We start from the raw sequence: 24113 nt of genomic DNA on the forward strand, positions 1-24113 counted from the left end.
TCAGCATGAAATATGTCAGCAAAGTTTGGTCATAATTAAAATTTATTTAAATTTACATTAAGTTAGAAGCATTACTTTTTCTGGATTAGAAGATCCATTCACAAATCCCTTTATAAATTTATGTAGATTTAACTGTCAAAGAGGTGTAACTTGATACATTCCTAAGAGCTGAACTACTGGGCCAAAAGGTGTAAACCTAACTTCATTTGTGAGGATCAGAGAGCAACTGTGCCTCTTAATCAGACCCGACCCCTCTTTAAACAGTGCTCTCAAGGACTAACAATTTTCAATTCCAAATGTCACACCCACGTGGGATCAGGTCAGTTCCCAGGACTGGAGAGCAAAAGAAAGACTACTGGTCCCTTAACACAAACAAGCTCTGAAATGTGTCGAAAAATTACTCCAAGATAGGGTGAATCAAACAGCAATTAGAGTGACAGCCCAACTCCAATTGGTCAAAGGCTGACCGGGCCACTGAGGTCCAGGAGAAACAGAATTTGTGCCCTGGAGCTCTGTGGCAGAGGAGATAGTGTAAATACTGTGTCAAAAAATATACACGAGGCTGCGCATGGTGGCTTACACCTGTCATCCCAGCACTTTGGGAGGCTGAGGCAGGAGGATCACTTGAGGCCAGGAGTTCGAGACCAGCCTGGGCAACATAGTGAGACCTCATCTCTACAAAAATAAATTTTATTGTATTTATTTATTTATTTATTTATTTTGAGATGGTGTCTCACTCTATCATCCTGGCTGGAGTGCAGTGGCACTATCTCGGCTCACTGCAACCTCTGCCCCCCTGGTTCAAGCAATTCTCCTGCCTCAGCCTCCCAAGTAGCTGGGATTACAGGCACCCGCCACTATGCCTGGCTAATTTTTTGTACTTTTAGTAGAGACAGGGTTTCACCATGTTGGCCAGGCTGGTCTCGAACTCCTAACCTCAGGTGATCCACCTGCCTCGGCCTCCAAAAGTGCTGGGATTACAGGCATGAGCCACTGTGCCCAGCCACAAAAATAAAAAAATTTTAAATACATGCTAAAGTGTTTCCAACACCAGCAAAGGGCTGAACCTCCCGGACACCCCAGGCTGGAGCCCAGGCTGCCACGGCAGGCACCTCACAGAAGTGTATCTGCAGCCACTGGGAGTAAAACTGCTCTCTCCATATTGCACGTGCTTTTCTCAAGAAACGCTTTCTAACGCCCTGTAGGACTAGAAACACAAGCAATGGTGTCTTCCGGATTTTCCAAAGAGATCAAACTATTATGAAGCAAAGTCTCCAGGAACATAAATGATAAGAATGCTGGGAAATTCTAAAAGCACTGCAAACTCCACACAATAAGGGACATGAAAAGAGATGAATGGGACACTAAATGTGTCTTTCCCCCATGCCCTCATAACCTCTCCCTGTGCAGTTCTGACAGAAGGGCCCCTTGCAGGCCATCGGACAGCACAGCCAAGGAGCAGGAGCCATCTGTCCTGCACTTGGATCCGGGTGACGGTCAATGCCCACAACCTCTTGCCCACCAAAGAGTGGGGTCTCCTCTAGGCACACACTGGGAGGTTAAAACCCCATTCTAAGTTGCTCCTGTTGTCCTCGGAGCAGTCTCAAGACTTGAAGTTTGGCACTTGGAAGGCACCCAATTAAAGGTCAAAGTACATAGGAGGGCTCCATGCCAGGAGATCTTGGCGTTCTTCTTTTGAAGTCTATGACGGAAATGCTGCATTTTGAAAGCTACTGGGGGAAGCGTTGTGAGACTGAGGCAAACACAGCAGCTGGGCAGAAAATAGATCTATTAGGCTCCTACCATGGGCTGAGAGAGCTGCTTTGGGATCGGCCCCATAATGCGCTTTCCCTACCCTGCCACGAGGCTATCACCCCCCACAGGAACCACGGGAGGCTGCTGCTGTACACAAAAGGTCCTCACCTCCCCCAGGCCTGGCACACTCAACAATCCTTTCACAGCCTCCTGCTCTATTCCTTCTTCTGTGATCCACAGATACTATAATTATAAACTACTTTTTTCATGGAACCTGACCTGCTCCTGCCCCATCTCACTTAAGTGATGATGATGCCACTATCAAAAAGAAAAATGTGGCCAGGCACAGTGGCTCATGCCTGTAGTCCCAGCACTTTGGGAGGCTGAGGCAGGAGAACTGCTTGATCTCAGGGGTTCAAGGCTGCTGTGAGAGATGATCATGCCATTGCACTCCAGCCTAGATGACAGATAGAGGCTCCGTCTCTTAAGAAAAAAAAAAAAAAGAAAGGAAAGGAAAAAGAAAAGAAAGGAAGAAATAAAGAAAGAAAAAAAGCTATCAGACATCAACTTCCTCAATAGCATCAACCTCCCCCCCCTTTACCTGCATGCACCTAAACCTGTAGCCATCACTCCCCCTTCCCACCTGTCTCAGTGGAAGAGGCGCCATTCTCCCTGTGCAAGGATGCACTGGAGTGTGAATCTCTCCTCTCTCAGTTATCAGTTATGTGACCTGAGGTGAGTTACTTCATCTCCTTATAATTGTACTGGATAGGGTTATCAGGATTACATGGCTTAATACAATTAATACACATCAACTTCCTAGAAGAATGCCTGACATAAGTGCACATTCGATTTTAGTTACCTATTATTATGTCTATTATCATCATCATTTATCCTAGTCTTCTCTGAGAGCTTTCTCAAGTAATTGTGTCTTTTCTCTCCATTACCTTCAACCATTTTGTGCTTATGGTAGCTGCTAATCTCCAAAGACGACCACCATCAATGTCAATGTCTAGGCTATTTCACCACCCATCAGTGGGTAGCCCTATTTCCTCCTGCCCCTTGTGGACTAGTCTTGTGATTTTCTCTGACCAGCAGAATGCATCAGAGACAACTTTTGAGCGCCGGATCTTAAGAGGGCCGCTAGCTCCTGCTTCATTCCCCTTAGAAGCCAGCGGCCCCATATGAAGTCCTACTATAAGGAAGTCCAAGCTGGTCACCTGGGAAGAGAGAGGGAGGGCATGTGGTGGACCACGAAGGTAGGAGGGGGTGAAACAGCCTTAGCCTTCCAGCCCAGCCCTGGAGCCAACCGAACACAGCCAAGTGAGTGACCCCAGCTGAGTTTCATGGAGCAGAATTATCCATCCGAGACCTGTCCGAATTCCTGACCCGCAGAATCATGAGAAATAATAAACCATTACTGTTTTCAACCATTCTGTTTCAGGGTGATTTGTTATGCAGCAATAGATAACCAAAATGAGGCTCCCCTTTAGCTTTAAAAGAATGTTCCATCTCATATCCATCTTCAAACATCCCCCACAGTTCTGCGGTCCTACATCCACCAACAGTTACTGCCCTCTTTGTATCACCACCGCAGTCCTCTACAATAGCACTTCACATGCCACTGGATAGTCACTTACGTACAGAACAACTTCCCCTTGTAGACGGAGTTGCTAGAGGGCTGTGACTGACTGCCGTATTTCTCTTAGTATCCCAACATCCAGCACAGTGCTCAGCACATGGCAGTGAGTGCTCCATCAATGTTGGCTGAGTCATGCAGACATGTGGGCATGGAACTACCACACAACTGGCCTGCCTGCAGGCATGCCTTCTGGCACTGGCAAACCCAAAACAAAGATGGAAGAATGAAAAACAGGACCCAGGCAAGCACACTTCCCAGAACCAGACAAGATGCAAAAGGTGCAGGAGAGAGACGAAGGGCAAGATCTGCTGGTGGGAGTCAGAAGTCACATGCAGAAAGCCATTGAGATTTGGAAACTTTCCACAGCACTGCTGGTTTACCCAGCCTGATAGGGTACACATTCTACAGGTATATCTTGTTTTCTTCTCAGGGGAACTGAACACAATTGGAAGAGGGAGTAGAGGAACCTGAAGGCTGTCAATGAGTAAAGTCAATATAAACTACAACGAACAAAATAGAACAGTTGCAGGTTCAGGATTTCTGGGAAGTATTCAGAAGGTTAAACTTTATACCAGATCTAGGCAAGAACTCAAGGCGTTAATACACTGTGTTTTATGAAGAACCAAAAAGGCTCAAGGGGCATATAAAACAAACGAAGTAGGACAGCCGGCTGTACCGGTTAGTTTTTGAACAAAGTACTCATTTTAAGGCATCGACTTCCTCCCACCAAAATTCCAAAGTAAATAAGAAATTGATTTTAAACCAGTGGTATACACTAACTTAATTAACGGAGAAGATGTATGACAACCACACACTTGGCTGTCAGAAACAAACAACAGAAAAACCGCGTAGTCAACACAAAGCAAAAATGGTATCAAAACCACAAGGAAATGATCCAGGACGTGATAAAAGAGGAAATGCGGCAAGAAAATGTCACTCAGTATTAAGAAAAATATTATCCTCACTGGTGGAGAAAATGGAATATGGCTCATCATGGAATTTTAACTTTTTGAGTTTTTTTATTGTTAAAATGTTTAATTTGCCGAAATAAAGTAAAATGCACCAACACACAACACTGTAGGTTTTGAAAGCCTGCTTCATTCATTTCTCTTAACCTACGTTTGGTGAGCATCTTCTATGGGCTAGGCCAGGGTGTGACTTCACAGTCAGGGCTTCTAACAGGGACAGGGAGCTGGCCAGGGGCCACAGGTGGCTCTGACTGGGGCTCTGTCCACAGAGCTCACTCTGCCCTGCAAGCAAAGCCTGTGAGTGGGCACTTCAGTGGGAGAGACCACAGAGTCATTGTCTAACCCAGACCCAGAACAGAGGAGACCGTGGCTGGGGGTGCACATGCCCACCCCCAGGGTGAGAAAAACTCTTGCTAGCTGTGTGACCTTCAGCAAGTCAAGAACTTCTCTAAGCTTTATTTTCCTCATCTGTAAAATGGGGATCCTTACAGTACCTACCTCATGCAATTGTTGCATGGATTAAACAAGAGACACTGTGTCGTCTCCTCACACAATGTTTGGCACACAGCATGCACTCTATAATTGTTGGGTAGTATTATTATTCCCAGCTCAGCCCCTGAGACTGCTGCAGGAGAGGACCAGAGAAAGAAGTGCAAAGAGAACCTTATTCAAAGGCCCAAATGCCAATGAACAATCAGAGAAATGCACCTTTAATGGAGATATTTTTTACCTATGAGTTGGGCAAAGACAATAAAGACTGGTCACAGCCTGTATTATGGAGGAGAGAAGCAAGCTGGCACTCTGGTGCATTGCTAGAGAGGATGTGGATTGCTTCAGCCTTTCTAGAGAGCGATTTGGCAATATGCATCAAAATTTAATATGTGCATACTGCCTAGTCCAGCAAGTCTATTTCTGAGAATTTATCTTAAGAAAGTAATTGGAAAAGTGTGTAAAGATGTATACACAACGATGCTCATAGCAGTGTTTTTTTTTCTTTTTTTTTTTTTTGAGACAGGGTCTTGCTCTGTTGCCCAGGCTGAAGTGCAGTGGTGCAATCTCGGCTCACTGCAGCCTTAACCTCCTCTGCTCAAGCGATCCTCCCTCTTCAGCCTCCTTCAGCAGGCAGGAGCAGAGGAATTACGGAGGCGGTTGCTAATTTTTTACATGGGGGTTAGGGAAGGCCTCCCTGGTAACAGGAGATTTGAGCAGAGACCTGAAGGAAGGGGAGTCAACTGTGTCGATCATATCTGAGATGAGAAAGTTCTAGGCAGAGGGAACAGCAAGTACAAATGATTGCAATGAATGTATATCATTTTTATAATCAGGAAAAAGCCAATAAAGATACTGTACTCTCAAACTACCAGTGCGTGCCACCATGCCTGACTAATTTTTGTATTTTTTGTAGAGATGGGGTTTTGCCATGTTGCCCAGGCTGGTCTTGAACTCCTGGGCTCAAGCAATCCGCCCACCTCAGCCTCCCACAGCGCTGAGATTACAGGCGTGAGCCACCACGCCCAGCAACGTTTTCTTATAACATTGAAAGCTGAAGACAATACAATTACCCATCAACAGAGAACCAGATAAATGAAGTGTGGAACATCCACAGCGTCGAATAAAATCATGGTGTGGATCTGTATTTCCTGACAACTAAAGATTCCGTGATAAAGTGTGAAGCGAAAAAAAGCAAGCTGCCAAACAACATGTAGAATATGATACCATTGCTTTCTGTGTATGCGCCTGTACATGTGAAAACAGTCTGAAAGGAGAGATACTAAAATGTCATAGCAGTTGTCTGACAGGTAGGATTTGGGGTGATTTTTGCTTTCTAATTTACACCTTCTTTGTACCACCTGACTTTATTCAATGTGCAAGAAATTTTACATCATCCTCTGATCAAAACCCTCTATGATCCTCCACCCCTAGCACCCACTTCCCTCCACACCTGAGTGCCTGCTGCCTCCAGCCTCCACCCTCTGCTTTAGGCGCACAGGCCTCCTGTGCCTCCCCCAACACCAGGCACACTCCTGCCTCAAGGCCTCTGCACTGGCCACATCATTTGCTGGGAACACTGTTCCCCCCAATACCTGCTTGTCTTGCCCCCTTGCCTCTTTCAAATGTTAGTTTATCACTGTTACGGGTTGAACTGTGTGCCCCCAAAATTCACATGTTGAAGTCCTAACCCTAGAACCTCAGGATGTGACCTTACGTGGAAACAGGGTCATCAAAGATGTAGTTAAAATAAGGTCATACCAAAGTAGGGTGGACCCCTATCCAATACCACGGTCCTTATGAAAAGAGGAAATTTGCACGCACACACACACACAGAGGGAACACCATGTAAAGACTGGAGTCACACTGCCATGAGCCAGGAACCACCTGTATTAGTCAGGGTTCTCTAGAGGGACAGAACTAATAGGATAGCTATATATATATATATATATATATACACACAGAGGAGTTTATTAAGGAGTATTAAACTCACACGATCCCAAGGTCCCACAACAAGCCAACTACAAGCTGAGGAGTAAGGAAGCCAGTCCGAGTCCCAAATCTGAAGAACCTGAAGTTCGATGTTCAAGGGCAGGAAGCATCCAGCATGGGAGAAACAGGTAGGCTGGGAGGCTAAGCCAGTCTAGTATTTTCATGTTTTTCAGCTTGCTTTTATCCTAGCCATGCTGGCAGCTGATTAGATTGTGCTCACCCAGATTAAGGGTGGGTCTGCTTTTCCCAGCCCACTGACTCAAATGTTAGTCACCTTTGGCAACACCCTTACAGGCACACCCAGGATCAATACTTTGCATCCTTCAATCCAATCGAGTTGACACTCAATATTAACCTTGCACCACCAGAAGCTGGGAGATAGGCCTGGAATAGATCCTTCTCTAGCACCTTTGGAGGAAGCACAGTGGAGCTGACACCTTGATCTTGGACTCCAGAACTATGAGACAATAACCTTCTGTTGTGTAAGCCACTCAGTGTGTGGTACGTTATTACGGCAGCCTGAGCAAATGAATCCAGCCCCATTTTCAACGAGGCTCCCTAAACACCCAGATCAAAACTGCAACTCATCAGTCCAAGCTGTTTATCTGCTGCATTTACACATGACACCTACCGCAGAGTAACACATGATATCATTAACTTTGTCCACTGATGTATCCCAAGGGCCCAGCACAGTGCCTGCACAGAGCAGGCACTCAAAGATTTGTGGAATACATGGACAAACGACACTGAACTACACAAAGTCAGCCCTGGTGGGGACTACAGTCCAGTGGAGGAAGGCAGAATGCACAGACAAATATGTAGAAGACAATGATAAGTGTCATGGAGAAAAAAAGCAAGCAGGAGCAGAGGAATTACGGAGGCGGTTGCTAATTTTTCACATCGGGGTTAGGGAAGGCCTCCCTGATAACAGGAGATTTGAGCAGAGACCTGAAGGAAGGGGAGTCAACTGTGTCGATCATATCTGAGATGAGAAAGTTCTAGGCAGAGGGAACAGCAAGTACAAATGATTGCAATGAATGCATATTGTTTTTATAATCAGGAAAAAGCCAATAAAGATATTGTACTCTCAAAAGGCATTAAGATATTTAAAAGCCCAATTCTAGGGGCTAGGAAAACCATCTAATTTTTCAAATTCCTAAGACTCTCTTCAGGCCCAGGCTGAAAACTCCAACCCATTCCTGGAGCCGCCTTCCCCAGCCCAGTCTCCCAGCCCATCCTCCATTAAACAGCTGTCCAGGAGAAAAAAAAACACTCAATAGTGCAAGGATGCTGAGGTGAGGTAAGGTGAAGCAGCCCCAAGGTGGAGAGGCCCCAAGATCTTTGCTGGTGCTACAAAGCCAAGGGCAACAATCCTGACCACTATCCTAGCCACCAGTGGCTGACTTGTCCCCCAATCCCCATCCAGATCTGGCCTGTGCTGGCCTGCACAGATGCCCCTCCATCCCAGCCTGTCATCTGCCTCCACTGCCAGTTCCCAAAGCGAGCACCTGTCACGTGCTCCTGCTCTGCACCAAGACCACTGAGGCTCCCAGCTCTGAGCAATGTCCACTCCTGCTTCCCTACCAGCTAGTTCCCACTCCACTGGGCATGGATGAAGCTGGAAGCCATTATCCTCAGCAAACTAATCCAAGAACAGAAAACCAAACACCGCATGTTCTCACTTATAAGTGGGAGCTAAACAATGAGATCACATGGACACAGGGAAGGGAACAACACACACCAGGCCCTCTCGGTAGGTGGGGTAGGAGGAGGGAGATTATTAGGAAAAAGAGCTAATGTATGCTGGGCTTAATACCCAGATGATGGGTTGACAGGTGTAGCAAACCACCATGGCACACATCTACCTATGTAACAAACCTGCACGTCCTGCACATGTATTCCAGAACTAAAAATAAAAATTAAAAAAATAACTGTGGTTAAAAACATAACATAAAATTTACCATCTTGTATTAATGTTAAACAGAAATTTTTATTTAAAGGCAATTCATTGCAGCAGCGATATATATTTTTAAACGGAAACAAACTAGAGGTCAGATAGTCAACAGAGCTTTATTTTTCAATCCATCTAGTACAGCCAAAGTATAAAAAGCTAAAAACCTTGTGCTCCAAGGCGGGGCGTGGTGGCTCACGCCTGTAATCCCAGCACTTCGGGAGGCCGAGGCGGGCAGACCATGAGGTCAGGAGATCGAGACCATCCTGGCTAACACGGTGAAACCCCGTCTCTACTAAAAATACAAAAAAATAATAATAATAACTAGCCAGGCGTGGTGGCGGGCGCCTGTAGTCCCACCTACTGGGGAGGCTGAGGCAGGAGAATGGCGTGAACCTGGGAGGCAGAGCTTGCAGTGAGCCGAGATCGCGCCACTGCACTCCAGCTTGGGTGACAGAGCCAGACTCCATCTCAAAAAAAAAAAAAAAAAAAACCCTTGTGCTCCAATAATATTTTCTTCTTATTATTTTCTTTAGCATCCTTTTTTTTAACTTTATTTTAGGTTTGGGGTATAAGTGCAGGTTTGTTACACAGGTAAACAGGTGTCACAGGAGTCTGCTGTACATATTATTTCATCACCCAGGTATTAAGCCCAGTACCCAATAGTTATCTTTTCTGCTCCTCTCCTTCCTCCCACCATCCAACTCAAGGAGGCTCCAGTGTCTGTTGACTCTTTCTGTGTTCATAAGTTACGATTTAGCTCCCCCAAATTGACCATCTCAACCATTTCTGAGTGTACAGTTCCACAGTGTTGAGTATATTCACATTGTCGTGCAACTGATAGTCTGAACTCCTTCATCTTGCAAAGCTGAAACTCTGTCCCCATTAAACAAAAACTTTCCATTCCCCCCTCCTCCCAGGCCCTTGCCATCCTTCTACTTCCTGTCTCCATGGCTTTGACTACTCTAGGGACCTCATGTAAGTAGAATCCTACAGTATTTGTCCTTTCATGACTGGCTCATCTCACTTGGCATAACGTCTTTGAGGTTCATCCATGTTGTAGCATGTGTCAGAATTTCCTTCCTTTTTAAGGCTGAATGATATTCCACTGAATGGCTAGACCACATTTGCAAAAATTTGTTTATTTTCAATTGTGTGGGTACATAGTTGGTACGTATATTTATGGGTTATATGAGTTTTGTTTTTTGTTTGTTTGTTTGTTTGTTTTTGAGATGGAGTCTTGCTCTGTCTCCCAGTCTGGAGTGCAGTGATGCGATCTCAGCTTACTGCAACCTCTGCTTCCCGGGATCAAGCAATTCTCCTGCCTCAGCCTCCTGAGTAGCTGGGATTACAGGCCTGCACCACCATGCCTGACTAATTTTTGTATTTTTAATAGAGACGGGGTTTCACTGTGTTGGCCAGGCTTGTCTCGAACTCCTGACCTCTGGTGATCTGACCACCTCAGCCTCCCAAAGGGCTGGCCACTGTGCCCAGCCCATGAGATGCTTTGATACAGGTATGTAATGCATAATAATCACATCAAGGTAAATGGTGTGTCCATCCCCTCAAGCATTTATCCTTTGTGTTACAAACAATCCAATTATACTAGCTGTTTTTAAATGTGCAACTAAATTATTTTTGACTATAGTCACCCTGTTGTGCTAGCAAATACTAGGTCTTACTCATTCTTAACTCTTTTCCTTTTTTAAAAATTTTCCTTTCCTATATAAAAGCAACTTATTCATTCTATTTTTTTGTACCTATTAGCCATCCCCACTTCCTCCCAGACCACAGTTTGTTTATTCATTCATCTGTCCACAGACATGTGGGTTGCTTCTGCCTCCATCTCAGCTTCGACACCCTTTTGCTTCAACTATCTCCAAGTGCTTTTGTAATTCCTGGTAGTCAACCACCCTAACACCTGCTGACACCAGCTCAGGGAACTCAGGACTGGACTAAAGGCTTGTGACCATGCTCAGGGCAGGGGCAGTTCTCTGAGCAGCACAGCCAGCCAGGCACCAGCTCAGCTCCGAACCCGCTACTGCTCCTACCCTCAGTTTTGCCCGATGGCTTGAGATCTGGGCTGCATTTTTATGCGCTATGGACTCTCCACTAATTAGATAACCAACAATCTTTGAAGTACACCCAACTTCCATGAGAAACTGCACAGTTCTGAGCCTCTCAAGCTTTGGTATGCATACAAGTCACCTGGAGGTGCTTTCAAAAAGTCGATGCAGTAGGTCCGGGGTGGGGTCCGACATTCTGCATTGCTGACAAGCTCCCAGGCGATGCTGATGCTGCTGATCTGGGGACCACACTTGGAGCAGTAAGGACCTGGCAACCTCCCATCTGCTCAGACCTGTCTCCTGGGCTTTGCCCAAGTTCCCCTGGAAGCTGGCTCCATAAGATCATCTGTTTTGTATGTTTGAGGCTTCCCCCTTTGAAAGCTCCCCAACAATATTTACCCAGTGTTTTAAAGCAGCTCTTCAGACTGTCCGGCTCCACAATTAATCCTAGCACCCAACACAGTAAGTGATGAAGGGTTCCTTCCTCAGGCCCAAACAAGAGAACAAAGAAGAAAGAAGTGACAAGGAGAGTTTCCAAGAGACTCCAAAGGACTGGGAACCACCAGGAAACCACTAGGAGTGAGGAGCCCTCCCAGCTGCCCTGCCCTCGACACAACACCCCAGGACCGCTGTGGCCTATCTTCCGCCAAGGCTCTGGGCCACCCAGGCTGCTGGAGGGACAAGCAGAGTGTCTGCCTGGACTGCGACCAAGACTGGCCTTCCAACTTCAACTGGGCCCTTGCCACTGCCTGGCAATTCTTTCACTCATCCCTTCTCACTCTCCTCTGGAAGCCAGTTGTGTTTGCTCGAGCTCCTGATCCCCCCACGCTGCTGTCCTCTCTCCAGATCTGCTCGCCTCCCACCCTCCACGAATAGACCCATACTCCCCCATACATCTCTGTCCCCAGACAAGCCACCTGTTTCTCCTTCTGTTTTCCTCCTCTCTCAAATGAACCCCTCCACTCTTGCCCTAGATCCCATCCCTTCCAAGCCCCCAGGAGCCTTCACTCCTGCCCTCTCTGCCTCCCTTTCCAACCCCACCCCAGACTGGCTTCTTCCTAGCCCTCACCTGCACAGATGGCCTCCACCTTACCACTCCCTCTTCCTACGTTATTTCACTCCTTGCACACACACAGCACCCTTCATGCCGCAGAAGCTGGCCCTCTGAGGGGCTGGGTCCTACCCAGTCAGTGGCTGTCACAACAAAACCCACCCCCTAGGGTTGAGAAACCGTCTTACAGCTGGACCTCAACCTCCAGAGGGCAAAACTCAGCCTCCAAATCACATTACTTCCCTTCTCTCGCTGGAAAGATCTTCTTGGTCCCTTTCAGTACCAATATGTGGAATATTCTGCACCTTCCGTGCCCATTTTCCCACATCCTAGACACCCAACTCCTGCCCTGTACACCTGCTATCTGAGCACACAGGCTTTGACTCAGACGTGGAGCGTAATGAAAACCATGGGGGCCACTGCAGACAGTCAAGCAAGGAGGAAGGGACATGACCTGTTCCTAGCAGGCCCTTCCCGCTGAAGGTGGAGGATGAACTGGAGGAAGTGAGAGTAGAAGTGGAGGTCGTGACAGTCACCTGGAGAAAAGAGGATGGGAGCTTGAATGAGGGCAATGGTGGCAGCGATGGTACAGCGGAAACATTCAAGAGGGACTTCCTCCCCTCCCATCCACAGTCCTCTGGGAACTTTCTTTCACTCACTGAGGGGCTGGTGCCTGGCTCACAGTCCTTTCTTCCTCTCTCCAGGCAAGTTCAACATCCACAGAAGTTATTCACCCCAAAGCCTTCCTCCATGTCCCACTTCGACAACTCATTCCCACCACTACACCCTACCCTGTTCATTACCCAAGACCAAAACTAGAGATGACCCACTTCTGAAACTCGGCACAATGACACCCCAATCCCTCCCACCCTCCCCCACCTCTCTCTCAACACCTGCCCTGGGATCTCAGCTGCACCCCCTCCTCCCAGTCCCTTTCCCACTGCTCCAGCCACGGTTCACCTCCTACCTCATCCAGACCACCTCTTGCCAGCTCCTTCAATCCCCTTTGGCTCTTCACACCTGCCCTGTGATTCCCCATCCCTGACTCGGGCCAATGGCTCACCTTTCCCAGACACACTGGAACATCAAGTGCTAGAGGACAAAAATCACACGGCGGGTTCCCTAACATCACCACAGATACCCCCATTACCTTGGACTTCACTCCCAAGCTTCCACCAGTCCCTCCGATTTCTTCTCCCAACATTACTTCTTCCTAACTCTTCTTAGGGTGGTCCTGCCTGCCCAGGTGAACTTCCTCACTTTTGGTAAATTAGCCATCAGGTCCTTCCTTCTACTTCCTTAAATTGTCAACCACTGTTTTTGTTTTGTTTTGTTTTGTTTTTGAGATAGAGTGTCGCTCTGTCACCCAGGCTGGAGTAAAGTGGCACAATCTCAGCTCACTGTAACATCCGCCTCCCAGATTCAAGTGATTCTCCTGCCTCAGCCCCCCGAATAGCTGGGATTGCAGGCACCCGCCACCACACCTGGCTAATTTTAGTATTTTTAGTAATGGTGGGGTTTCACCACGTTGGCCAGGCTGGTCTCAAACTCCTAACCTCAAGTGAGCTGCCTGCCTGGGCCTCCCAAAGTGCTGGGATTACAGGCATGAGCCACCGCGCCCGGCCCAGTCACTGTATTTTTACTGACTCTTGAAGCCTACAAACACAGTCAAGTCTAAAACATGTTTTTAAAACTTCCACCAACCCTCCTGCCACCATTAAGTTATAGGGAGTAACTCAAACCTCACCAGGCCTAAGAATAACATAAAGAGCTTGTGGAACATTTCAAAAATACAAATCCTCAGGCATCACCTGTTTCAGTAGAGCTGGCTTGACCATGAGTTGGGTTTTTAACAGGTGATTCTGATCAGTTGGCCCTCATCCCATCCTTCAAGAAACAGTTTGGCACAGTAGCATTTGACATGATGGATCACTCACCTAGAGGAAAACTCTCTCCTCCTCTCCTGGCTCTCACACCACTATTTTGTCATGATGGTCAGTTCCTCTGTATGCTCCTCTTTGTCCTCCTCTCCTTCATGCTAGTTTCAGGGTTTCTGTCCTCAGCTGCCTTGTCTACTAACTCTCCATGCTCCCCCCTCACTAGTGTCTTCCATATCTATGACTTCAACTACCATCAAGTACAACATTTAACAAGCTTTTTTTTTGTTTTAAGTTCTTGCTCTATCACCCAGGCTGGAGTGCAGTGGCACAATCCCAGCCCACTGCAGCCTCAACCTGCTGGGCTCAAGCAATCCTCCTGCCTCAGCCTCCCGAGTAGCTGAGACTACAGGTGCGTGCCACCATGCCCAACTAATTTTTGTACTTTTGTAGAAACAAGGTCTCACTATGTTACCCAGGCTGGTCTTAAACTCCTGAGCTCAAGCAATTCTCCCGCCTTGGGCTTCCAAAGTGCTAGGAATACAGGCGTGAGCCACCGCACCCAGCCTAACTTTTTTTCTAAGTACTGGATCTGGGATAGATTAAAAATCAATGAATGAATGTACAGGTGATAGTCAACACAGTTAACAGCAGTGGAGCACGAGCACTGACAGTCGGAAAGGGAGCTATTCTAATTTTACAGGTAAAGGATCTGAACAGACATTTCTCAAAAGAGACACATAAATGGTCAACAGGTAAAGAAAAATTGCTCAGCATCCCTAATCATTAGGGAAATGCAAATTAAAACCACAATGAGATAGCACCTCACACCTGCCAGAATGGTCTTTAGCCAAAAAACTAAAGCAGAGTCCTTGAGGCGCCTGCTGTGCTGAGCATTAACCCTTCAGTCACTGGATCTCGGTGAGGTGGAGGGTGGCGGTGGTCCTTGGGAGAAGAGTCCTGAAAGAGGGCAGGGAGGCTCAGGGTACTTGGGGGTGGGGAGCAAGGAATATTCAGTACAGCAGCTATTTACCAACTGCTATGGTAGTATCTCAGTGGTTTTGTTTTGTTTTTTGAGACAGAGTCTCATTTTGTTGCCCAGACTGCAGCGGCGCGATCTCAGCTCACTGCAACCTTTGCCTCCCGGGTTCAAGCCTCAGCCTCCTGAGTAGCTGGGATTACAGGTACCCACTACCATGCCCGGCTATTTTTTTGTGTTTTTAGTAGAGACGAGGTTTCACTATGTTGGCCAGGCTGGTCTTGAACTCCTGGCCTCAAGTGACCCGCCTGCCTCAGCCTCCCAAAGTGCTAGGGATTATAAGCGTGAGCCACCACATCCAGACTGTATCTCAGTGTTTTTACAACCAGTCAAATGCTCGCAATGAATGAAAACAGCAGGTCTAGGGGACAATTCTAACCTAGTTGCCTGGTCAAATAAAATATGCTCTTGCACACTATTTACACAGACTCAGTCCCAAAAGCAGGTGTCTCTCAAGGTCTCTGGAGATTTAGATAGCTCCAGAGTTAGTCCAGGCTGACTTAGCCTTCAATGTTCCAACAATACCTATTCCCAGAAGGCTAGAACAGGAGGCACTTTACCTCTTAGCCCAGTGCTTCCCAAACCTCAATTGTGCATGCAAAATCACCAGGGGGATCTTGTTAAATGCAGATTCTGATTCAGAAGGTCGGGGGTGGGCCCTGAGATTCTGCATTTTCTAACAAGCTACGAGGCAGGCAGTGATGATGCGAGCTAAGAGGCAGTGATGATGCTCAGAGTGTGGGGACCACAAGATTAGAATTTCACTAATGAGAAGTAATTGCCTGAAGCTAACAAAGGAGATGGAAAAGAGACAAAGAGAAAGAATAAGAGAAAGCAAAGTATGGGTCTTGAGTGTGTGGATGCAAGAGGGAAGAATAAAGGGAGTTTTTAAAAAGAAGAGCCATCCGCAATGGTGAGAGTGAGCTGCCTTCAGCAGGTCATGGGCCTAGAACATCTACCAGGCAAGGAGAAATGACAAAACAACCTAACAGAAAAAGGACAGATGCTGCTTATAAGTGCATTCCAAGACATCCAAGATGTTGACTTGATATGTAGGAGCTACAGGGAGAAATGAGCTACAAGGAGCTAGAGGGTTAATGAGATTAGCGCTAATCTCATTAACCCTTTCTTACACCGAGGAGGAAACCCAGGACAAGGTAACTTGTCCATAGTCACAAAGTTACAGGCAGATTTGCATTTGCACACACCCAGGTTTTTTAACTCACCTTTTAACAAGTCCTGCTGCCTAACAACAAGAAAAAGAAATCACATCATTGTGAGCTCCAGATGAAAGGTGGGTGGTCACAACTTGAAAACAAATTAGATCAGTTAGAACAGTGTCTTCCTATCTGGGAAAATCAACCTAGTGTAATTATAATGACGGTAATTAGCTGCCTCTATCATTCAGGGCACTGATAGAAAACCTGTGGCTCCCACGTCCCTAGTGACTTGTAACAACTCCCTGGCTGGGTTCTGTTTTCAGAATTAAGTGAGGCACTTCCTGACAAGCACTGCAGCAGCTGTTCCCAAACGGGCAGGAGTGAGCATTGAAAATGCAGTCCTCTGCACCCTTTCACTCCCAACCCAAACAAAACCAAGCAAAAACATGTAACAAAAAATGCTTATTTTATTTTACCTTATCTTATTTTATCTTATTTGATTTTGAGATGGAGTCTTGCTCTGTCACCCAGGCTGGAGTGCAGTGGCGCAATCTCAGCTCATTGCAACCTCTGCCTCCCCGGTTCAAGCAATTCTCCTGCCTCACCCTCCCAAGTAGCTGGGATTACAGGCACCTGCCACCACACCCGGCTAATTTCTGTATTTTTAGCAGAGACGGGGTTTCACCATGTTGGCCAGGCTGGTCTCCAACTCCTGACCTCAGGTGATCCCAAAGTGTTGGGATTACAGGCGTGAGTCACCGCGCCCGGCCTCAACATAACGATTTTAAATTAGCTGTTCTAACAGTGAAAAGACAATTGCAAGATACTAAATGGTATACAGTAGTCCCCCTCCTCCAAGGTTTCGGATACCGGAGGACAACTGCAGTTTGAAGATATTTTGAGATATTCTGAGGTATTTTGAGATACAGCATATTCACGTTTTATTACAGTAGGCTGTTAGAACTGTTCTGTTTTGTTATTATTGTTAATCTCTTACTGTGCCTCATTTTTTAATTAAACTTTATTGCAGGTATGTACATATAGGAAAAAACCATGGTATATACAGAGTTCAGTACTACCCAAAGTTTCAGGCATCCACTGGGGGTCTTGGACCACATCCCTTGCAGATAAGGAGGGACTACTATATCTTCACAATACTGTTAATTTTCAGTTACTGGGTTTACCATATCTGGATCAGTGGTTCCAATGCTCAGCGGCTAAAACGGAGCTGTGAACTTGTTAAAACGAACATTCCCAGGCACTGCCACCAAAGAGTCTAATTTAGAGGCTAAGGGTGAGTCGTAGACATCTAAATTCTTAACAAGCACCCCCACATCCCCAAATGATGTTGATGCAGGAGGCCTAGGGGCCACACTTTTGAAACATTTAAGTATTTGTTTATAATATCCTAAACGACTCACAAAGCATAAATATTCACCTAGAAATGGCCAATAATAAAACAGCACATTAAGAAAAAAATTTCACACACCATAAGCATAAATGCAATAAAAAAATTATTAAAAGAACAAATGGCAGATCTTGCTAATCAAAACAACCAAAAACTTCTACATTTCAAAATTATGTAAAATTTAAAAGAAATTCCTTTGGAAGGGGAAAACGCAACATATAGAAGGAAAAATGGTTGCTATCCTTCTAATACATAAAGATTTAAATACATATCTATGCCACAACAGGTAAATAAATAAAAATACAGAGAAAATTCACAGAATACAAATACAAAATAAAAATACTCAATTCTAAAGCAATAAAACCGTGCAGGTTAAAACAATGTATTACAAATTTATTTAACAAGGGCTTTTAAAGTAACATTCAATGCCAGTGATGAAGTGAATACTCAATGCAAGTGATAATGGAAGGCCCCTGCGTAAGCTTCGAGGGCTTATGTCAGCATTATAACTTTCAAAAATTGCTTCATTCAAAAATCACATACTGAGTACCTACTAGGGGCCCAGCATTTTGAACAAAAGATGCAGAAATCCAGCCTGGTGGGCCTTACATTTTAATCACACTCTAATACCCCTTCCACAAATGTATACTCAAGAAAACACACACACACACACACACACACACACACGGAAAGAAACATGCACAAAGCCTTTTTTTTTTTTTTTTTTTTTTTTTGAGACGGAGTCTTGCTCTGTCGTCCAGGCTGGAGTACAATGGCGCCATCTCGGCTCACTGCAACCTCTGCCTCCCTGGTTCAAGCAATTCTCCTGCCTCAGCCTCCCAAGTAGCTGGGATTACAGGCACATGCCACCACACCCGGCTAATTTCTGTATTTTTAGTAGAGACGGGGTTTCACCATGTCGGCCAGGATGGTCTCAAACTCCTGACCTCAGGTGATCCGCCCACCTCAGCTTCCCAAAGTGCTGGGATTATAGGCGTGAGCCAGCGCGCATGGCCAGCAGAGCCTTCTCTATGTAGCTATTCATCAGCATTACTTACAGCAACCCAAAAAATGGAAATAAAAGAATAAATCATTAGGATAGAAAATTGTTTCCAAATAAGACTCAATGAATGGAAAAATGCTTAAGTTAAATGTAGAGTGGAAACGGTAGTAAATACAATTGTGCATATAATTCTTTTTTTAATGTTAACAACAAAAAAACGACAAAATTACTTAGTGTTACCTACAGGCTGTGAGATTATGGGTGACTGGTTTGTGTACCTTTCAGTAATTTCCAAATTCCCTACAAAGCAATCTATTTCATAATAACTATTACTTTTTAAAAACTTATCTCTGAATAAGGTGAAGAAACAGGGCATGATTCTTTGTTTTTATACTGTGGATGGCTAATCACTTAAGAGCAATGCATTCAAAAGTAAGTCCAAAGCATTACAAGTTGTTTCCACGACAGTCAACGGTTAAGACCAAACTTGTAAATTTTTTTTTTAAAAAACACATTCAAAATGCTGAATGAAATACCAATAGACAAGAAATCGATTTAACATAGAGATTTAACCAAAGACTGTAATAAGGGGACCACCCGGAAGGTGGACTCTATTGAACAAAAGTTAACGAGAGAAGCCAGCTGAAGGAGGAGATAGCTTTCAGATAGCCACGGAAGGGAATGCTGCCTCACACAGGAAGTCCAGAACAGGTCTAAGCCATGCCATTTTCTGACTACCACTGCTTACTCCTTAGAAAGAGAACCAACCACCATGGCAGTGTTCAGCAAAGCTCTCCTACATTCCAAATCTCCTGGTGAAAATACCATACTCAGGACTGGGAGGGCAGCCCAAGCAACCGCAACGCACCCTCTTCCCAGGATCAACAGCACCACCCAGGCACCCTACACACACCCTAGCTACATCAGGAAGCCACCCTCCACCAAGATCGTTCCTCACAGTCTTCAAGTAGATGGGGTCACCTCCAGCAGGTCATCCATAAGGAATCCTGCCTTTCCTGTCCGGGAATGGTCTGTGCAAGGGTTTGTACTTCCTTCACTGCTCTGTGTTTCCAGCTGGATCCTGGAGCTCAGGGGATGTGCCCTCCACTTCTTAGTTCCTAGTCTATGAGCCTGGCAGCGGCTGAAGCCAATATACAAACCAGTGAAAGGATGAAGTCTCTTTCCATGATGTCAGGTCTAGAATGGAAATATTATTACTTTCATGTCTCCAGGTTGAATATTTGTATTGGGGGTAGAGGGGAAGCAGGAAAGGACTTCCAAAGAAGAGAAGGTTAGGGATGGGCAGTGCAAACAGCTTCACTATTTATTTTAAAGTTACCAGAAGCACTTATATTCTCCACAACCTCTGCAGTACACCCAGATGGCCACATTCATATGGGGAAGCCATCAGGCACAGAAAGGAAGCATGTCATAGAGTCTGAAGCCAAACCAACCTAAACTCAAAGCCTTAGTTTCCTCATCTGTAAAATGGGGATAACTATGCCTAACTCAAGACATGATGGGATCGTGTATATAAAATTCAACACCTGGCACACAAAAAGCACTCAGGAGATGGAAACCATTTATCTGCTGTGTCTTATGACAGATGAATCCACGAGTATCAGATGGGCTCTCTTTGTTGACTAAAGCCAAGAGACCCTTGACAATGATCTCTTCTCCTCTGGACACACAGGGCTGGAACTCGCAGGAGCAGGACTGAGACGGGAGGTCCTAGGTTAGAGTAAGGTGTTTGCACTAGCTGTATACTGCCTAAAAGAGACTCATTCTGTCACCCCAACCCTGGTTCCACCCAGCTATGGGAAATCTCTGCAGAGGCTTCAGGTGTGGATATGTCTATGGGCCAAGAGCGGGGGTGGGAGGCAGGGAAAGTGATGACTGTGACCTTGAGCAAGGCACTTCTCTGCCTTAGTTTCCTCTTTGGTAAGCCGAGTGGACCTGTTCCATGATCCCTGAAGTCCTCCCTGTGCTTCTATTGTACCATCCCCTCTAGGGCACTGGTTATAATTCTCACAGGTCCAAGGGACACCTTCAAATGTGTTCCAATTCCTCCCAGCCACTGAGTAGCCCTTTGGCCCTGCTCCCACGAGAAAGGAGGATTCGGAGCAGCGTTCACGGCTTTCTGGTTTTTGTTCTGTGTGCAGCAGCTCTCCACCCCTAGCTGCTCCTTCCACCTTTCCTTTTCCGCCTCAAAGTGGTGAAGTGCCTGTGCAGGGGCAATCGCTGGCCTGCAGTGTCAGCTCAGAGACGGTTTCCAGACCATCCTGTGTACAGGCTCAGGGTGGACAAATAAACATTTTGGAGAAGCAATAGGAATTAAATCATTTCTTCCACAACAAAACCCTCATGCTTCTTCATAAATCATGCCTCTTCATTCCATACTGATGAACAGTCACTAAATTGCATCTGTTATAAAAACAGCCCTTACTCCTTTCATGCCCAGACACTTAAGAATCAAAATATTTTCACACTCCATTGTACTAATAATGCCTTGCAGAAGTAATACCAATAGCTATTTCCCTGGAAAGATCCGTGGCCAGGGCGCTTTCCGAGAGGTTTTCTTTGAATGTTCTTTGTGTCCTGCTGCACGGGGGGACACGGCCGGCCTGCCCGCATCTGGGGGACGCTGGGCTTGTCCCGGTAATGCAATACTCTTTTAAAGCACACCCCGAATGCACCCCTTCGCCCCGACAATAAAGTATCTCAAAACATTCGATATGCCACATCATACAGCCTTGACAAAAAAGCACTCCGGTGCCTGCATTCTGCAGGAAAAACCAGGCACATTCTGAGATGAAGCCACCAGACCCGCTTCGGGTTCCATGGACAAGAGAACAGCTTTGCAGACCCCTTAGCAAGACCGGCCAGAAGCCGCTCGCTTGTTCGTTTTAATTATTTATTTCCCCCGTGCCTTTATTTGTTGGGCCCCAGAAGAATGGCAAAGCATCTTCCAGAAAGGACGGCGAGGGAGCTGGAGAATAAAAGAGGATGGGCGGGGAAAGCCGGGGTTTTGAAAACAGCAGCGATAAAGGCAGGCGGGGTCGCGGCCGCGTCCCGAGGGTCTCGGCGGAGCTTACCTGGGGCGCACGAGGCCGGCCGGGCCAGCAGCAGCAGCCAGAGGCCGGGAAGCAGCAGCCCCGGGCGGCGGCGGCGGGCGCAGCGGGCGGAAGGCCGTCGGCCGCTCGGCCCCGGGGCCAGCGCGACCCCGGCGCGGGGCTTCCCCTCCATGGCCGCGCCTCGGCGTCGGCGCCGCGCCCCCGGCATTCCCGGCCGGCGCCCCGGCCCGGCCTCGCGGCTCAGCGGCTCTCGGGTCCGGGAGGGGCGGCCGCTGCGGCTGCGGCTGGGACGGGGCGCCGCGCACCGGCGCGGAGGGAGGCCGGAGAGGCGGGGGCGGGCCGGGCCGGAACCGCGGACAGGGGCGCCAGCCGCACGCCCGCCTTGCCGCTCCGCCCCCTTCGGAGCCTCGGAGCCGCTGCCCGGCAACGCGCGGGCCCGGGCGCGGAGCGGCGAGCACCCCCTCCCGGCCGGCCGGGCGCCTGCCTGCCTGCCTGCCTGCCTGCGGGGCGGCCGGGGCAGCGTGCGCGGGGCTCGGCGCGGCAGAAGCGGCGAGGGCGGCGAGGCGGCGCGGCCCAGCCCTCCCCCAGGACCCGCCTCCCGGAGGGAGCGCGAGGGGCTCGGGGGGCCTGGGCCGGGCGGTGCCGCCCCGACCCGCACCCAACCCCGGGTCCCGCCGCGCGTTCCCCGGGGCGCCCGGATCAGGGTAGGCCGGCAAGCCGGGGGAGGGGGCCTCTCGCCGCCCTCGCTCCTCCTCTCCCGCCGACTCCTTGCGGGCAGCAGGTGTGTGGGGCGCCGCGCTCTCAGGACAGCCTCGGGGCCGCGGAGGGGACAAAGCCAGACAAAGTCGGGCTCCTGCGCTAGAGCTCAGCGTGCAAGGCAGGGGCGAGCAGAGCGCACGCAGCTCTCCCCCGCCTTCCTGCCTTAAGAAGGTGCGGCTACCTCTGCGGGTCTTCGGGAAGCGACCCTGCGCTCAGGGCCTGGGAGGCCCGCGGGACCCTGCACTTAGCAGGCCTTGAGCAGGCGGCTGCTGAAGCGAATGGGCGTGGAGCTGGGGAGACCCGCATGGCCAGGCCGTTTTAGGGAAAGTGGCGCTCCTGAGACGTGGAGAGAATGCCCAGAGAGCGTTTGAGGGTTGGAGTCCGCGGGGGGGAATGAGGAACGGGAAGAAGGGAGTTGACATCTGTCAAGTACCTACTGTGTGCCAGGCACGTCACTCTGAAGACGCCCCGTGGCTTCAGGGTCTAGGGAGGAGGAATTGGAAGTTTTGAATCATTGCATCCCACTGGCATTGTTGCATCAAGCAGATATTAACGGTGTGTGTGGGGGACACTATCTCATTGTGCAAAAAAACTATGGCAGACAGCGGAAAATGTGAATCATTACACTGGCAGAGGGATCCTCGTGGCTATTCAGTCGGGTTCCCCTGCCAGGCCCAACACTTGAAGGGGCTGCCCAGCCTTGCAGCTCCAACTCTTCTGGACTCCTTGCCCTTGGCGAATAGTTCTTCCTAAGAATAGGACAGGGGCACTCTTCTGGAGGTACACACCTGGTCCTTACAGGTGGGTACTTGAAACCTGGTAGTTTCAAGGAAAATGAGAATAAAGGTTAAAAAAAGCTTCTGTTGATGTTCCTGGTATTTTTACACGTTATTGTAACCCCCCATCATACAGCCCCTATGTTTATTACAGTAACTGCTCCTGTCTCCCAAAGAGGGTTCTGCGTGCACACCCAGGTAACTACCTAAGAGAAACTGCCCAGATATGTCTGGTCCCAGGACACCCTGGCCACAGATCTGGGACCTCTTATTCACACACTTATCTTTATTCTCTGAACTCTGTATAACAGCACATTTGACCACAAACCACTGCCTTCGTGCAACTCTTGAATGGTCTTGTCCTGTTGTGTTGTTTTATCTTTTATGAATTTATGCTTTGCACACACAGCCCCCACCCCACCTCCAATAAATTAATATGAAATTCGAATATGGTGCTATCCTGCTTAGGATTTCTCATAGCCCCAGTAAGCCCTCAGTAGACAATCGTTGGTTTGAGCCAGAGCATGCATTCCGCCAGTGAAGAGGTTCCATCTTCAGATTTGGCCTCAGCCTCCTGCAAGCTGCCATCTACACTAGACCCGTTGGTGTCAGAGAAAAAAGCCTCCCTCGGCCATGCGCGGTGGCTCACGCCTGTAATCCCAGCACTTTGGGAGGCCAAGGCAGGCAGATCACCTGAGGTCAGGAGTTCAAGACCAGCCTGGCCAACATGGCAAACCCCGTCTCTAATAAAAACACAGAAAAATTTACCCAGGCATGGTGGCACGTGCTTGTAATCCCAGCTACTCAGGAGGCTGAGGCAGGAGGATCACTTGAACCCAGGAGGCGGAGGTTACAGTAAATCAAGATCACGCCACTGCACTCCAGCCTGGGTACCACAGCAAGACTCCATCTCAAAAAAAAAAAAAAAAAAAAAAAAAAGGAAAAGAAAAAAGAAAGGAGTCTCCTCCATTCTCTGCAAACTCAAAGACAATAAAGTGTTTGCCCTGCCATTAAGAGATTGATCAGTTGGAAGTAAAAATAAAAATTGGAACCCTGAGATACTAGAAATGACTCATGGACACCAAAGTGTCCATGGAAAGTGA

The 24113-nt window shown here is 47.7% G+C and overlaps 1 protein-coding gene across 4 annotated transcripts in view; it reads right to left on the bottom strand.

Annotated features, from left to right (window-relative positions):
- KIAA1549 overlaps positions 1–21803 on the bottom strand; it is a 150428-nt gene extending 128625 nt beyond the window's left edge. For 2 of the 4 annotated variants that reach the window (XR_002944748.3, XM_063815017.1), the window contains exon 1: positions 21497–21683. Coding sequence is in view for 3 of the 4 variants with exons in the window: in XM_063815017.1 (XP_063671087.1) it covers positions 21497–21683 (187 nt within the window). In the remaining variant the exon portion in view is untranslated. Of the gene's footprint in view, positions 1–21496 lie in introns of all 4 variants that reach the window. The other 2 variants (XM_016958228.4, XM_016958227.4) reach the window with 1 other exon arrangement.
- Positions 21804–24113: the final 2310 nt, after the last annotated feature.

Source organism: Pan troglodytes, chromosome 6 (genome assembly GCF_028858775.2).
Source record: "Pan troglodytes isolate AG18354 chromosome 6, NHGRI_mPanTro3-v2.0_pri, whole genome shotgun sequence".
NCBI classification, from domain to species: domain Eukaryota; kingdom Metazoa; phylum Chordata; class Mammalia; order Primates; family Hominidae; genus Pan; species Pan troglodytes.